The 14,980-nt window shown below is 41.9% G+C and overlaps 3 protein-coding genes across 3 annotated transcripts; 2 read left to right on the top strand and 1 right to left on the bottom strand.

Annotated features, from left to right (window-relative positions):
* Positions 1–256: 256 nt before the first annotated feature.
* On the top strand, positions 257–931 carry LOC138898900 (uncharacterized). Its single transcript, XM_070185008.1, has one exon. The coding sequence runs from the start codon at positions 257–259 to the stop codon at positions 929–931; it is 675 nt and encodes a 224-aa protein (XP_070041109.1).
* A 1,155-nt stretch (positions 932–2,086) lies between these two features.
* Positions 2,087–4,961, top strand: LOC138898899 (uncharacterized). Its single transcript, XM_070185007.1, has 4 exons — positions 2,087–2,454; positions 2,839–3,082; positions 3,254–3,391; positions 4,803–4,961. Exons 1-4 carry the CDS (start codon positions 2,087–2,089, stop codon positions 4,959–4,961), a joined length of 909 nt encoding a protein of 302 aa, XP_070041108.1.
* A 1,843-nt stretch (positions 4,962–6,804) lies between these two features.
* LOC138898898 (uncharacterized) lies at positions 6,805–7,632 on the bottom strand. The gene is made up of 2 exons (XM_070185006.1): positions 7,281–7,632; positions 6,805–7,178 (listed from the first exon to the last, which is right to left on the bottom strand). Exons 1-2 carry the CDS (start codon positions 7,630–7,632, stop codon positions 6,805–6,807), a joined length of 726 nt encoding a protein of 241 aa, XP_070041107.1.
* Positions 7,633–14,980: the final 7,348 nt, after the last annotated feature.

Genomic DNA, 14,980 nt, shown 5'->3' with positions numbered 1-14,980 from the left:
GTTATGGATGCCGAATGAGAGGTCATATTCAGAGGGAGTGTCGTGCATCCCGTCAGGGTGCAGGCAGGGGCACAGCTCAGTCATCCAGTCCTACAGCCGCCATATCTTCAGCACCCTCTCCAGCTCGAGGCTCTCCAGCACCCACAGGGCGTGGTGTAACTAGGGGTGGTGCACAGAGTTCAGGAGGACCCAGCCGATTCTATGCTATGAGTGGTCGACAGAGTGCAGAGGCTTCACCAGATGTCGTCACAAGTATATGCCGATTCAGTCTCATGATGTGTATTCTCTTATTGATCCCGAATCTTCTTTGTCCTATGTTACTCCTTATGTTGCTACGAGCTTTAGAATAGAACCGAAACAGCTTCATGAGCGGTTCTCTATATCTATTCCGGTTGGGGAGTCTATTATGGCCGTGAAAGTTTATAGGGATTGTGTTGTCACGGTGCGTGGTCGGGATACCATGGCCGATCCTATTGAACTAGGGATGATTGATTTTGACGTAATAATGGGAATGGATTGGCTTTATTCATGTTTTTCCAAACTCGATTGTCAAGCAAGAATCATGAGGCTTGAGTTTCCTAATGAGCCAGTTGTTGAGTGGGAGGGGAATAATGTTATGCCAAAAGGTAGGTTTATTTCTCACCTTAAGGCTACGAAGATGATCAGGAAGGGGTGTATTTATTATTTGGTCCGAGTTACGGACACCATTACTGAGGTGCCTACCCTTGAATCTATATCAATTGTGAATGAATTCCCTGATGTATTTCTGGATGAGCTCCCTGGAATTCCTCCAGACAGGGAGATTGATTTTGGGATTGATGTGATGCCGGGCACGCAACCTATATCCATTCCACCTTATAGAATGGTGCCGGCGGAATTAAAAGAGCTAAAGGAACAACTAAGGGATTTGGGAGAGAAAGGTTTCATCTGACCAAGTGTATCACCTTGGGGCGCACTGATTCTCTTTGTCAGAAAGAAAGATAGATCGCTGCGGATGTGTATTGATTACCGGCAACTCAACAAAGTCACAATCAAAAACAAATACCCATTGCCTAGAATAGATGATTTGTTTGATCAATTACAAGGTGCTAAGTTCTTCTCCAAAATTGATTTGCGGTCCGGGTACCATCAATTGAAGGTAAGAGAGCAGGATATTCCGAAAACAGCTTTTAGAACCCGGTATGGGCACTTTGAATTTTTGGTAATGTCTTTCGGGCTAACAAATGCCCCGGCATCTTTCATGGATCTTATTTATTGACGACATCCTTTGTGATAGTATTCATTGACGACATCCTTGTGTATTCACGAAGTCGTGAGGGTCACGCCGATCACCTCAGGGCAGTTCTGCAAGCTCTTCATCAACACCAATTGTATTCAAAGTTCTCGAAATATGAATTTTGGCTCGAATCTATTACATTCCTGGGTCATGTCGTCTTCGGAGAAGGAATTAAGGTTGATCCTCAAAAGATTGCAGCAGTGAAGGATTGGCCTAGACCTACTAATCCAATAGAGATTCACAGTTTCTTGGGTTTGGCCGGGTATTATAGGAGGTTCGTGGAGGGGTTCTCCACTCTTGCCTCTCTATTAACTAAATTGACGCAGAAGGCGGTTAAGTTCCAGTGGTCCAATGCTTGTGAAAGAAGTTTCCAGGAATTGAAATCAAGATTGACTTCGGCGCCGGTATCTTAGAGCTTGCGGCGATGGTTTTTGCATTAAAAATTTGGCGTCATTATTTGTATGGAGTCCACGTTGATGTATTCACGGACCACAAGAGTCTTCAATACATTTTCAAGTAGAAGGAATTGAACTTAAGGCAGAGAAGGTGGCTCGAATTGCTCAAAGATTATGACATCGACATTTTGTATCATCCGGGGAAAGCTAATGTGGTGGCGGATGCTCTTAGTCAGAAGTCTATGGGTAGTTTGGTTCACTTGGAGGCATGTTAAAGGCCATTGGCCCTGGAGGTTCACCAGTTGGCCAGTTTGGGAATTCGTCTTGTGGACTCTAATAAAAGGGGAGTGATTGTGCGGAATAGGGCGGAATCATCGCTTGTAAGGAGGTCAAGGAGAAGCAATACAATGATCCAATGTTGGTGCAACTGAAGGAGGGGATTCATAAACACAGGACTACAGCTTTTTCTCTTGGAATGGATGATGGTACATTACGGTACCAAGGACGACTATGTGTTCCAAACGTAGATGGTCTTCGGGAAAGAATCATGGCAGAAGCTCATACTTCTAGATATTCCGTACACCAAGGTTCTACAAAAATGTATCATGATCTCAAGGATGTTTACTGCTGGAATGTCATGAAGAAGGGTGTGGCGGACTTTGTGGCACAATTTTCAAACTGTCAACAAGTGAAGGCCGAGCATCAAAGGCCCGGTGGGTTAGCACAGAGTACGGAAATTCCAATGTGGAAATGGGAAATGATCAATATGGATTTTGTGGTAGGGTTACCACACACTCCGTGTAAGTCTGACTCAATTTGGGTGATCGTGGATCGACTAATGAAATCAACACACTTCTTGCCAGTTAAATCCACCGACACTGCAGAACAGTATGCTCAATTGTATATCAAAGAAATAGTCAGGCTTCATGGCACTCCAGTTTCCATCATTTCCGATTGAGGGGCCCAGTTCACAACTAATTTCTGGAAGAAATTTCAGTAAGGTTTGGGTACGTAGGTAAATCTTAGCATGACTTTCCATCCACAAATTGACGGGCAAGCAGAGCGGGCTATTCAAACGCTTGAGGACATGTTACGTGCGTGTGTGCTTGACTTCAAGGGTATCTAGGATGATCATTTGCCACTCATAGAATTTGCTTATAACAACAGCTTCCATGCCAGTATTCAAATGGCGCCGTTTGAGGCCTTGTATGGTAGAAGATGTAGATCGCTGGTTGGGTGGTTCAAGGTTGGAGAAGCTGAACTAATAGGTCCAGACCTTGTGCATCAGGCTATGGAAAAGGTTAATATCATAAAAGAGCGGTTGAAAACTACTCAGAATCGTCAAAAATCCTATTCGGATGTTCGTCTCAGAGACTTAGAATTAAAGGAAGATGATTGGGTGTTCTTGAAGGTATCTCCCATGAAGGGGATCATGCGGTTTGGAAAGAAAGGAAAATTAAGTCCGAGGTATGTCAGGCCGTATAGAATCATTCAAAGGATAGGTCAGGTGGCGTACAAGCTTGAGCTACCACCTGAGCTGTCATTAGTGCACCCGGTATTCCATGTGTCCATGTTGAAGAAGGTAGTTAGAGATTCGTCCGCTATTGTGCCAGTTGAGACCATCGAGATCAGTGAAGAACTGTCATATGAAGAGATTCTGGTTGCTATCCTTGATATACAGGTCCGGAAGTTGAGGAACAAAGAAATTGCATCCGTAAAGGTATTATGGCGAAACCAGCAAGTTGAAGAAGCTACTTGGGAAGCCGAGAATGAAATGAAAAAGAAGTACCCTCATTTATTTGAATAGCCATGTAATAGCTCTATAAAGTTGTTCCCCTTAAGTTTTGTATCACTTGTTCGGCTAATATTAAGGCACTCCTTTCTAGTTATATGTCCCCTATGAGGCTTCCGTTGAGGTTATTTTGCATTCTACTGTGTCATTTAATTCTATATATGTTGCTAAGGTGTGTTTCGGGGGCTCTCTGACAAGTGGATAGGCCTAAATACAAAGGAAACTCTAGCGAAATTTTCAGAAAGTTGGAAGTTAGGCAAATCTAGGGCTGATGTTATGTGGTGCAACTGAAACTGTGTTAAGCAAACCTTGATCTTCATTCGAGGACGAATGATCTTAAGTGGGGGAGGATGTAAGGACCCGTAAAAATTTAAACCAAAAACTTGGGGTTTCGTGGTGCCAAGTTAGATTCCTGCGTTGCTATCAAACTTTTTGGATTGAACAGTACCCTATGGACTTAGAGGAAAATATTTCGCAGAAGAACGCATTTCTACGGCCCATTATGCAGCCGCATAATCACTCTGCGGACCGCATAATGGTCGCAGAGTAAAGCAGTAAGTTTGGCCAACGTAAGGTCATTTTTACGGTCTATTATGCGATCGCATAATCTCTTTTGAGATTTTGTAAAGGGAGTTCTGCGGTGCATTATGCGACCGCAGAACGAGTATGCAGACCGTATACTGGTCGCACACCTAAGCCGTAAGTTCAAGCCCCTGATGGCCATTTATGTGGTCACTTTGCGGACCGCATAACCATTATGCGGTCGCATATGCGACCGCAGACATATGTCGGGGCACCATTTTCTTAATTTAAAACCCGACCCCCATTCCGTTAAAACACCCCATATAGTCTATTTTGAGCTCATTTTTGATATTTCTAGTGAGAGAGAGAGAGAGGGTTGTAGAGGGAGGAACTAAGTTTCATCAATCAATCTTCATCCATCACTTAAAGCTTGGAAATACTCAAGTAGAGCACTCAATTTCTTCATCCAAAAAGGGTAAGACTTCATCACCCCAGCTCTTAATTTCAAACATAGCTATAATGGGGAATTAATAAGATGGTCCATAGGTGTGAGGGTTGTTTATCTTGCATGAATATGATAAAGAGTGTGGGAAAAATAAGAAGTGAACTAGAACCATGAATATTTTCCTAATTTTGGGTTCAATTTGTATATTTCTTAAATAGATTGAGGTTGCTAAGGGTTCCGAAAAATTGTAGAGTCTAAAGAAGTGCAATTGAGGTATGTATGGCTAACTCTTTTCTTCCTAGAATCGAACTCCTGGTGTCCGAATGATTGGTGTAAGTTCTAACTTGACCTTACTTGAATTGTTTGCCTTAGTGTGTTGGGTTGAAAGATTTATGTTCCCTCATTGTTTTAGATTCCTACCATGTCATTATGCTATATGAGGACGTATCTATGATTTTCCAAGTTCCTTCCCTTATGTGTGCAATGCCTTATATGATGGTACTTATCGACACGAATGATGACGTTATTTGATTCAATAAAAAGGGAAAGACTTGAATTGTAAAATATGCCCAAGTGCCAAGAACTATCTAATAAATGAGGCTGTTTGTGCCATGTAATGAAAGATGGGAAAGAGATATTAATTTAGTGAACAATTGGAAGAGGTTATGTCTCAAGTGAGATGGCTTAGTCGATCGGGCCGAGATCGGATGCCATGCCGTACACATGGTGGCATTTGTGTTGGAACTATTGATTTACATTGTGGATATGGATATGTCTCACTTGGGATGGCTTAGCCGGTCGGGCCGAGACCGGACTTCGTGTAAAAACACGGTGGCATTATGAGTTGTGGATTTGGAACTAAAGATTATTAACCTAAAAAGATGAAAAGATTGAATTGGGAATTGTGTGATCCTTATTTGGTGTTTTCTTGTATTTTCATGAAGTACTTATTGATTATTGTGACTGCCTTCTCTTTTTTTCACTATTCATTCTATTGAGAATGGTGTTTGCCTTACATACTAGTACCATTCGACAGTATTAACATCCCTTTTGCCGGGGGCGCTACATCTTTTAATGGATATAGGTGGTTCCATCACAGATAGCGCTGATCGCAGATAGTGGTGTTCTCCCTCACACTCATCATAGCAGCCATGGTGAGCCCCATTTCTTCCCTGGGTCATGTAATCCTTCTTTGTATAAGTTTTCATATTTTGAGGTATAGTTGGGCCTTGTTGCCGGTATTGTCATGTTGCTCTTTTGTACCCTTAGAGGCTCCGTAGATGTTTATGTGGGTCATGTACGTATGTTGGGGTGTCGTTGGGTCGAGTTGTATTTTGGGAACTTAACTACAACATAATGTATATAATGAAAAATGAACTACAAACGTTTATATATTTATATAACTGATCTCTCCCCTGTTTTACAAATGGTGACGCGTTCCCTTTTTGGATGATGAATGAGTTGGGTAGGAAAGGTTTACTAGTGAACCTGGTCGAGCAAGCCTAGTAAACCTGGTCTTGTCATGGAGGGAGTGAGGTGACCCAAGAAGCTCCTCACTCCCTTCACAGATGTAGGGGAGGGAGTTTGAAGATCACCTCAATTTTGGCGTTGTCGACCTCAATACCATGCTTTGAAATTTTGTGGCCGAGGACTATGCCTTCTTCGACCATGAAGTGACATTTCTCCCAATTCAAAACCAAGTTTGTCTCCTCACATCTTGCCAAGACCTTATCCAAGTTGTTCAAGCAATCATTGAAAGAATTCCCAATCACAGAGAAATCACCCATAAAGACCTCAAGAAAATCCTCCACAATGTCGGTGAAGATGGCCATCATACACCGTTGAAAGGTTGCTGGTGCATTGCATAACCCAAATGGCATCCACGAGAATGAGAAAGTACCATAGGGACAAGTGAAATTATTCTTCTCTTGGTCCTCAGGAGAAATAAGAATTTGATTGTAGCCAGAATATCCATCAAGGAAACAATAAAAAGCTCGTCCGGCCAACCCATCAAGCATTTGATCAAGAAATGGAAGCAGAAAATGATCTTTCCGAGTGACTTTGTTGAGCTTCAGATAGTCCATGCAAACTCTCCACCCGGTGACCGTTCTTATGGGGATCAACTCATTCTTATCATTTGTTACCACAATCCTGCCTTCTTTCTTTGGGACACATTGCACCAGAGAGGTCCATGAGCTATCGAAAATGGGGTAAACAACCCCGACATCCAACCATTTTATGATCTCCTTCTTCACCACCTCTTGCATCGCTTCATTTAATCTTTATTGATGTTCAATGGAGGGTTTGGAATCCTCCTACAAAATAACCTTGTGCATACAAAAGGCGGGGATTATACCCTAAATATCTGCAGTGTCTATCCTATAGCTTTATTCCTCTTTTGAAGTACCGCCAAAGTAGAATCTACATGCACGTTAGTAAGGCAAGAGAAAAGAATAACAGGTAAAGTAGAACATGGGCCAAAAAACTCATACTTGAGATATGAAGGCAATGGCTTTAACTCCAAAGAGGGAGACTCCTCGATTGAGGGCTTTGTTGGAGGAGTCTTCCTGTTCTCAAGATCTAAAGACAATTTTCGGGGTTCATAAGTATACGACCCCATTCCTTGTAATGCATTTACACATTCCACAAAGCCTTCCTTCTCATCATCATCATGATTAAGCAATACGACTTCCAAAGTGTCATCAACATTCATAATGACACTAGCATCATCAACTATCACTTTGGTCACTAAGTCCACAAACAAACAAACTTCGTTGCTATTCGGTTGCCTCATAGATTTGCACACATGGAAAACCACCTTTTCATCGCCCACCTAAAATGTGAGCTCACCGTCTTCAACATCAATAAGATCTTTCCCCATAGCAAGGAAAGGTCTACCCAAAATAATAGGCACCTCATAGTCCACCTCGCAATCAAGAATCATAAAGTCTGCCGGAAGGATGAACTTATCAACATGAACCAACACATCATCAATATTACCCAATGGTCTCTTCATAGTACGATTCGCCATTTGTAACCTCATAGATGTGGGTATTGGTTTCCCGATTCCCAAAGTTTTGAACACCGAGTAGGGTATCAAGTTGATACTAGCCCCTATATCACATAGAGCTTTGGAATAATCGGCGCTCCTAATAGTGCAAGGGATTGTGAAAGCGCCGGGATCTTCCAATTTCAGAGCCATTGAGTGCACAATAGCACTCACTTGATGTGTCATCTTGATAGTCTCACAATTCATTGATCTTTTATTTGTCACCAAATCTTTCATGAACTTTGCATAACCGGGCATTTGTTCCAACGCCTCAACCAATGGCACATTAATGGATAACTCTTCATCATGTCAATAAACTTCTTGAATTGGTTCTCACTATTTTTCTTGGCGAGCCTTTGAGGGTATGGAGGAGGAGGCCTTGGCAATGGTGCCTTGGCCTTTGGCACTACCGGTTCTGGTATGTCAATCACGTGTTCCCTAGATGGGTTCACTTCTTCTTGGGTCTCCTCCACACTTTCATCAATATCAATTCTCACTTCTTCATTAGCTTGAACCACATTGCTTGGAATCTCATCTTCTTAAATCACTATACCATCATCCACAATTCTTCTTTGATTTGAGGTGGTTGCATATCCATCTCTTCCATTCCTTGTTGTTACGGCCATGGCATATCCCGTGTTGTTCCCACCCTTCGGGTTCACCACCGTATCACTAGGTAGTGCCCCCTTAGGATGAGTATAGAAAGCTTGCGAGATTTGCCCCAATTGAACTTCCAAATTGCGGATTGAGGTGTTGTGAAAGGCTAATTGAGCATCATAGTCGGCATTTTTCTACATCATTTGGATGAACATATTTTCAATCCGTCCCATCTCATTAATGGAAGAAATAGAACCTTGAGACGGATAAGGAGGCGACTTGTTTGGTTGTTGATACATCGGGGGCCTTTGAAAGCCCGGCCCCCGATTCCCTTGGTTATTACTCCAACCCCTTTGGTTGTTTCCTCCCCAATATCCTTGATTGTTGACACCCCAATTTCTTTGGTTGCCTTGATTGTTCCAATTGACTTAATTATTGTTATTGTTCCAATTACCTTGATTGTTGGTACCACCACTTCAATTGCCTTGGTGGTTTTGATTGTTGCAATTTCCTTGATTTCCTTGAGATCGCCATTATTGTTGATTCGAGCATTGAGAGTTGTTTCTTTTCCCTTGGTAGTTATTCACATATTGCACTTCTTCCTCTTGCTCATTGTATGATTCGTCTTGGTCAAACCCAGTATCATCTGGCACAAATTGTTCCACACGGTTTTACACTTGTTGACCCTTTTTCCTTCACTTGTTCACCATCATATTGACACCTTCCATTGCATTTACTTTCTTAGGACCTTGAACATGTTGAAGTTGAGCTTTGGCCAATTGATTCATTGTCGTGGTCAACTCGGTAATTGCTTACCCATGATCATGCAATTCTTTGTATAGGTGAATCACATTTGGATCACCTTGAGGAACATTTTATCTACTTTGCCATGCCGATGAAGTATCCGCCATTTCATATAAGATTTCACAAGCTTCGGCATATGGTGTTGTCATGAAATTTCCACTGGCAAGTTGATTTACCACTCATTGATTGGTAGTATTGATCCCCCTGTAGAAGGTTTGTTGAATCATACCCTCAGTCATGTCATTATTCGGGCACTATTTCACCATAGTATGGTACCTATCCCATATCTCGTGCAAAGGCTCATTGGATTCTTGTTTGAATGCTAGAATCTCGTCTCTAAGAGTAGCCATATGCTCGGGAGAAAAGAACTTGGCAATGAAATTTTCCGCTAATTCATCCCATGTATGGATAGAATGGTTTGGCAATCTTTCTAACCAGTCCAAGGCTTTCCCCCATAGAGAGAAGGGAAATAGCCTCAACCTTAGAGCATCCTCGGAGACGTTGGCTTGTTTACTCCCCCAACAAGTGTCTATAAATCCTTTCAAGTGTTTGTACGCATTTTGATTCGGAGCCCCGGTGAAGAATCCCCGTTGCTCAAGCAATGTGAGCATAATATTTGTGATTTGATAGTTGCCCGCCCTAATGTGGGGCGGGCTATGGCACTTGCATACCCTTTATTCGGCAACACCCGTTGTGGAGCCTCTCTTGGTGGATTTGGGGGTGGAAAAGGAATGTTGTCTTGACGCGGTCGGCCTCGTCTATTTGTTTGAGGCTCAAGATGAGCCTCCTCAACTGGGTCATCTTCCACATCCACAACCCCCAAAAGGCATGTTTCCGAGAGGATCATTGTTGAGATCCATTGTTGTACCTACAATCGATTCACAAAAAGGTTAGTAACCCGGAAGGAAAAGAGGACAAATCACACACAAAACCAAATATATAGCTAAATCCGTTTTTAGTTCCCCGACAACGGCACCAAAAATTGATGTCGCCCAAACTCACACCACTAATTGGGATTGTGCGGCGGTCGATGCAATTATAAATACCCAACGCGAGTCGGGGTCGATTCCACAGAGAAATTTATGTTGGATTATGTATATACCTAGTCTAAGCATATGACATGCCCAAGATTGTACTTCCACATATTTGGTTGTTTCTTTTTTACTTCTAATTTTTATGTTAAGTCTTGTAATTGTAAAGCTAAGGTATAATGTTCTTGGTATTGTTGTTTTTTTGGGTTATAAAAGATCTAGGGTTGTAACTTCCGTCTAGTTAGTTACCTAAAGGATTGAGAGCATGTGTGGTTGGTCGAGATATAATATAGCAATCACACGCGATTACTCACTCTATACCGCTCAGCAGTTTGAGTGATTTTGACCAATTTGGCTTTCTCAAGTCCAAATGGGCATCTCACGAAACAAGTGATAGATGCTCAAGTCGGGTCTTACTATCTCTAGATTCGACCCTTTAATTGGGGCTATAAATTTCTTGAGTTCACCCCAATTTCTTGTTAGCTATGTTTTCCTAGACTTAGTCTCTCTTTCTCAAGTAGAGAATAAGTCAATTAGGCATGAATCAATGTTTGCAACCATCAATTCTCAAATTCAAGCAAGAACCCTAAATAAGACCTAAATCAATCACCCATTAAGTACCCATACTAGGGTTGGGTGAGAACCCTAGCTAAGGGCTTAGCTACTCATAGGAAATGAAGAAATTAAAGAAGAAACAAAGATAAAACTCATAATAGATGATTAAGGGAAGAAAATCTAATGTTAAAATGATAAACTATTACAAAGTTACCCAAAATAGTAAATAAAAATGGCTATCTATTCGTAGGTGTTCAAACTTAACCTAAAAATGACAAAAAGATCTATTTATACCCAGCTAAAATTATTGGACAAAATTGCCCCTGCGAAGATTGTGCGGCCACACAATTCTGTGTGAGGTCCGCACTTTGAAGCTGACTTGACAGGGTGGTCTTCTGCGGCCGCATAAATCTGTGGTGCGGCCGCACTTCCTCTGATTGTGCGGACCAAACATTTCTGAGTGCGGCCGCACTTTTGATCTTGGGTTGGACATGGGAAATTTCTGCGGACCACACATTTATGAGTGCGGCCGCACTTTTGCATTCTGCGGCCGCACAATAATAGTGCGGTCCGCACATCTTCAGGTCCCCAAAACACATCTCTCTAAACCTTGCCTTCTGCGGCCGCACAATAATTGTGCGGTCCGCACTTTGTGAAGGAATTCTGACAGTGTCTCTTCAGAGTTTGCGGCCGCACACAGTATTGTGCGGTCCGCACATTGGTCCATTTTGCCTTGTTTTGGTTCCTGTCCAAACAATCTTTACTCCTTCTTAGTTGATTTTCATTTCTTTGGCTTGTTTCCCAATATTCCTGCAAGAACGCACATTTCATTAGTTCTCGGGAATACCTTTAAGCATTTTTGAGCTAAAACGTAAGTAAAAGAGAGAAAATAAGCAGTCAAAATGCATATTTATCATGGTTTAAGGTTTGCTTGATAGGACTGTGGCTTGACAGGGCTGGTGTCTCCGTCAAATTTTATCCTGTAGTTCCATTAAAGCGATCTGGTGTATTATTACCTGCAAGCTACAACAAGCCTTATTGGCTTTATTATTATTCTGGATCTGTTTGCACGCCGCATTCGACCTTATTGGATTTTGATTAGCGCTTGGGCAGGATTCGCCCCTCAGGAGTCTGACATACCAGCAGTGAGCACAAGCACAATGATATACATACACGTACTTTGGTGAGGGGCATTGATGCATGGCAGCCGTAGAGTGTGGAGTGATTGTGTGCGTTTGATGAAGTGGGAATTGAGACATACATCTTGAGTATGTTGAGAGTGAGAGTACCTGAAGATATCACCGTGAAATCATTCATTTGGAATGCATACTTGACATGTAGGAATATAGATGTATTTTTCTCAAGATAGACAACAATGTGACATTGATAATTTGACATGTATATTTGACAGGTAGGCATAGAGATATATATTCCTCATGCTAGACGGTACATGGTAATCGAGGACTGGACATGTAGGCATAGAGATGTACTTTCCTCATGTTTAGTTGATTTTCAGTGGTGAGATTTGGAATTGACTGTTATACTTGAAAAACATGCCTACTTTCCTGTAACTATGAACGAGCTGAGCATAAATCTCTTAACTTACTTACCTTTAATGTTCTCATTATATTATTACAAGTTATTATTGGCTATTGGTGTTGGACATAACCTTCTTCCGAGCTCGTCACTGCTTTCAACCTGAGGTTAGGTTTGTTACTTATTGAGTACATGGGGTCGGTTGTACTCATACTACACCTCTGCACCTTGCATGTAGATCTTGGAGTTGATGTTTCTGTGTATGGCAAGAACTGACATTGAAGATGTACCCATGTTCTGGTTATAACTTCCACTTGTCCTTAGTAGCTTTAGATTTGCAAATCTATTTATGTATGTTTCGAACAAATGATGTATTTTATTTTGTACCAGCTTTGTAAATTTTAAGTCTTATAAGCTCATGACTTGTACTACCAATCCTTGGGAGATTGTATAGTACATTAGTTATTTTACTCATTTACTTTTATTATTCTTATTTGAGTTGTGTTGAATGTTACTTGGCTTACCTAGCGGGTTTGGATAAGTGCCATCAAGACTAGATTGATTTTGGGTCATGACACTTAGGATGTTTTGGCTCCTCCACAACTTGATGAAAAGTAGTATCAGTCTCGACCTCTATAGTCGTACCATATCAGATACCAATGTGGAGGCCCTTAATGAACCTTTTGACCCTCTCCCTCTCAATAGGGACCAAGAACACAACATATTGTGCTAGCTTTGTGAATATTATCTCATACTGAGTAACGGTCATGCCCTCCTAGCATAGATGCTCAAACTCTCTATGCAGCTCATCCCTGCATGTATGTGGAATAAACTTCTTGCTAGAAAAGACCATTTGCGTTCGCGGAACATCCCTCACGAATGCGATGACCAAGCCTCTCTCACTATGCGATCACAACCAACCCTTTATGAATGCGAAGGCAGATCCTCCAGCTCCCAGCTCTCAAACATGAATGTGACCCTCCTGGCACGAACGCAAAGAGCAAGTCCCCCAACCTTCATGAATGCAACTCCATAGGTACGAACGGGAACAAAAAAACTTCCCAGAACCAAATCTTTCATCGTGAACGTGAGGCTCCTCCCACGAATGTGATGAACACTAGAGACTAGCAGAATCAGCTAACTCCATCCTTCCTTCAGGTGGTCTGAAGCTCACCCGAGCCACCGGAGACCCCGTCCAATTACACCAACAAGTCTATAAACATTACCCGGACCTATACAAGTCCTCCAAACACATACGATAATATCACATCAATGAATCTAATATCAAATCAAAAGCTGAACTTCTCTTTAGTTCAACAACTTCCAAACTTCTAACCAGGCGTCAGATTCAAGCCTAACCAATTCGGATTAAATCTCAACTTTGCACACAAGTCCAAATGAAAAAAATGAACCTATTCTAATTTTCGGAACAACAATTTGAATTTTATACCATCAAAGGGAACTCTCAGTCAAACTTAGGAACTCACCAAACCTTCAAATTGCTAACTTTTGACGAATAATTGCCAGGCGTGTAGAACGTATGCGCATGCCGCAAAGAAAGGAGCGGGATGCGAAGAGGCCCCTTGGTTAATGTGGTTACTGTAGTGCCTTGTCTAGAGTTTAGGGGAATCACATTAGAGGCCATTCTTTCAGGCCAGTTTAGTTAGCTCATCAAGTTCCTCGTGGTTCTTCAATTAGTCATAGTATAGAGTATATACTGTGCTCCGTCTGTACAGGGTTCTTCGAGATGGTATTTAGGCTCTTAGGGGCAGTCACAGAGTTAGCAACCTCACCAAAGGAGGGGTTGCTTTGAGTATGGGGACTTGATTCATCTCAAGAGGGATTACCCCAGGCTTCTGAGTAGTGTACCATGTCAGGGCACCCACTAAATGGTTCCAGCACTGATGACTACACCACCCACATAGCCATCTAAGGGTGGAGCCCAGTCTGTTCGATGCCGCCTTAGAGGGGAAGGTCAATAAAGTGGAGGACAAGGTCATTGTTATGCATTCCTAGGCAGACCAGAGGTAGTTGCTTCAGATGCTATGATCACATGTATTGTTTTAGTGTGCCACGTGGGTGCTTCATATTATTTGACCCTAGTTCCACTTATTCTTATGTGTCATCATATGTTTCTCTTTATTTGGTTATGCCTTGTGATTCGCTTGATATCCATGTTCATGTATCAACACTTGTTGGTGATTCAATTGTGGTAGATCGTGTGTATCAGTCTTGTGTGGTTATCATTGGGGGTAATGAGACTAAGTTGGATCTTTTGTTGCTTAATATTATTGTCTTTGAGGTGATCTTGGTTATGGATTGGTTATCTCTGTATCATGCTATTTTTGTTTGGCTATACCGGGGTTGCAAAGCTTGGAATGGAGGGGTTTCTTTGGTAAAGTTCCTAGTAGGGTGATTTCTTTTCTGAAAGCTCAATGGATGGTTGATAAAAGATGTTTTGTGTGCCTGGATGTTGTGAGGGATGTTAGTGCCAATTCTCCTATTGTTGAGTCAGTTCTAGTAGTGATGGAGTTTCCAGGTGTGTACCCTACAGACCTACTGAGCATTCCACCTGATAGGGATATTGATTTTAGAATTGATTTGGTGTCGAGCACTTAGACTATATCTATCCTACCATTTCGCATGGCTCTAGCTAAGTTGGAGGAGTTGAAGGAGCAGTTGTAAGAGTTGTTGGATAAGGGGTGCATCAGGCCAAGTGTTACTCTTTGGGGTGCACCGCTAATATTTGTGAAGGAGGATGGTTCCATGAGAATGTGTATTGTTTACAGGCAGTTTAAACAAGGTTACCATCAAGAATAAGTATCCACTGCCTCGCATCAATGATTTTTTTATCACCTTTAAGGTGCTATGATGTCTCAAAGATTGACATGAGATTAGGTTATCACCAGTTGAAGATTAGGGCTTCAGACATTCCTAACATGATTTTCAGGACTCGTTTTGGGCAGTATGAGTTTATG

The sequence above is a fragment of the Nicotiana tomentosiformis genome, chromosome 9, assembly GCF_000390325.3.
Source record: "Nicotiana tomentosiformis chromosome 9, ASM39032v3, whole genome shotgun sequence".
NCBI classification, from domain to species: domain Eukaryota; kingdom Viridiplantae; phylum Streptophyta; class Magnoliopsida; order Solanales; family Solanaceae; genus Nicotiana; species Nicotiana tomentosiformis.
The sequence above is the reverse complement of the archived record's forward strand: the minus strand, read 5'-3'. Positions and strand labels throughout refer to the sequence as shown.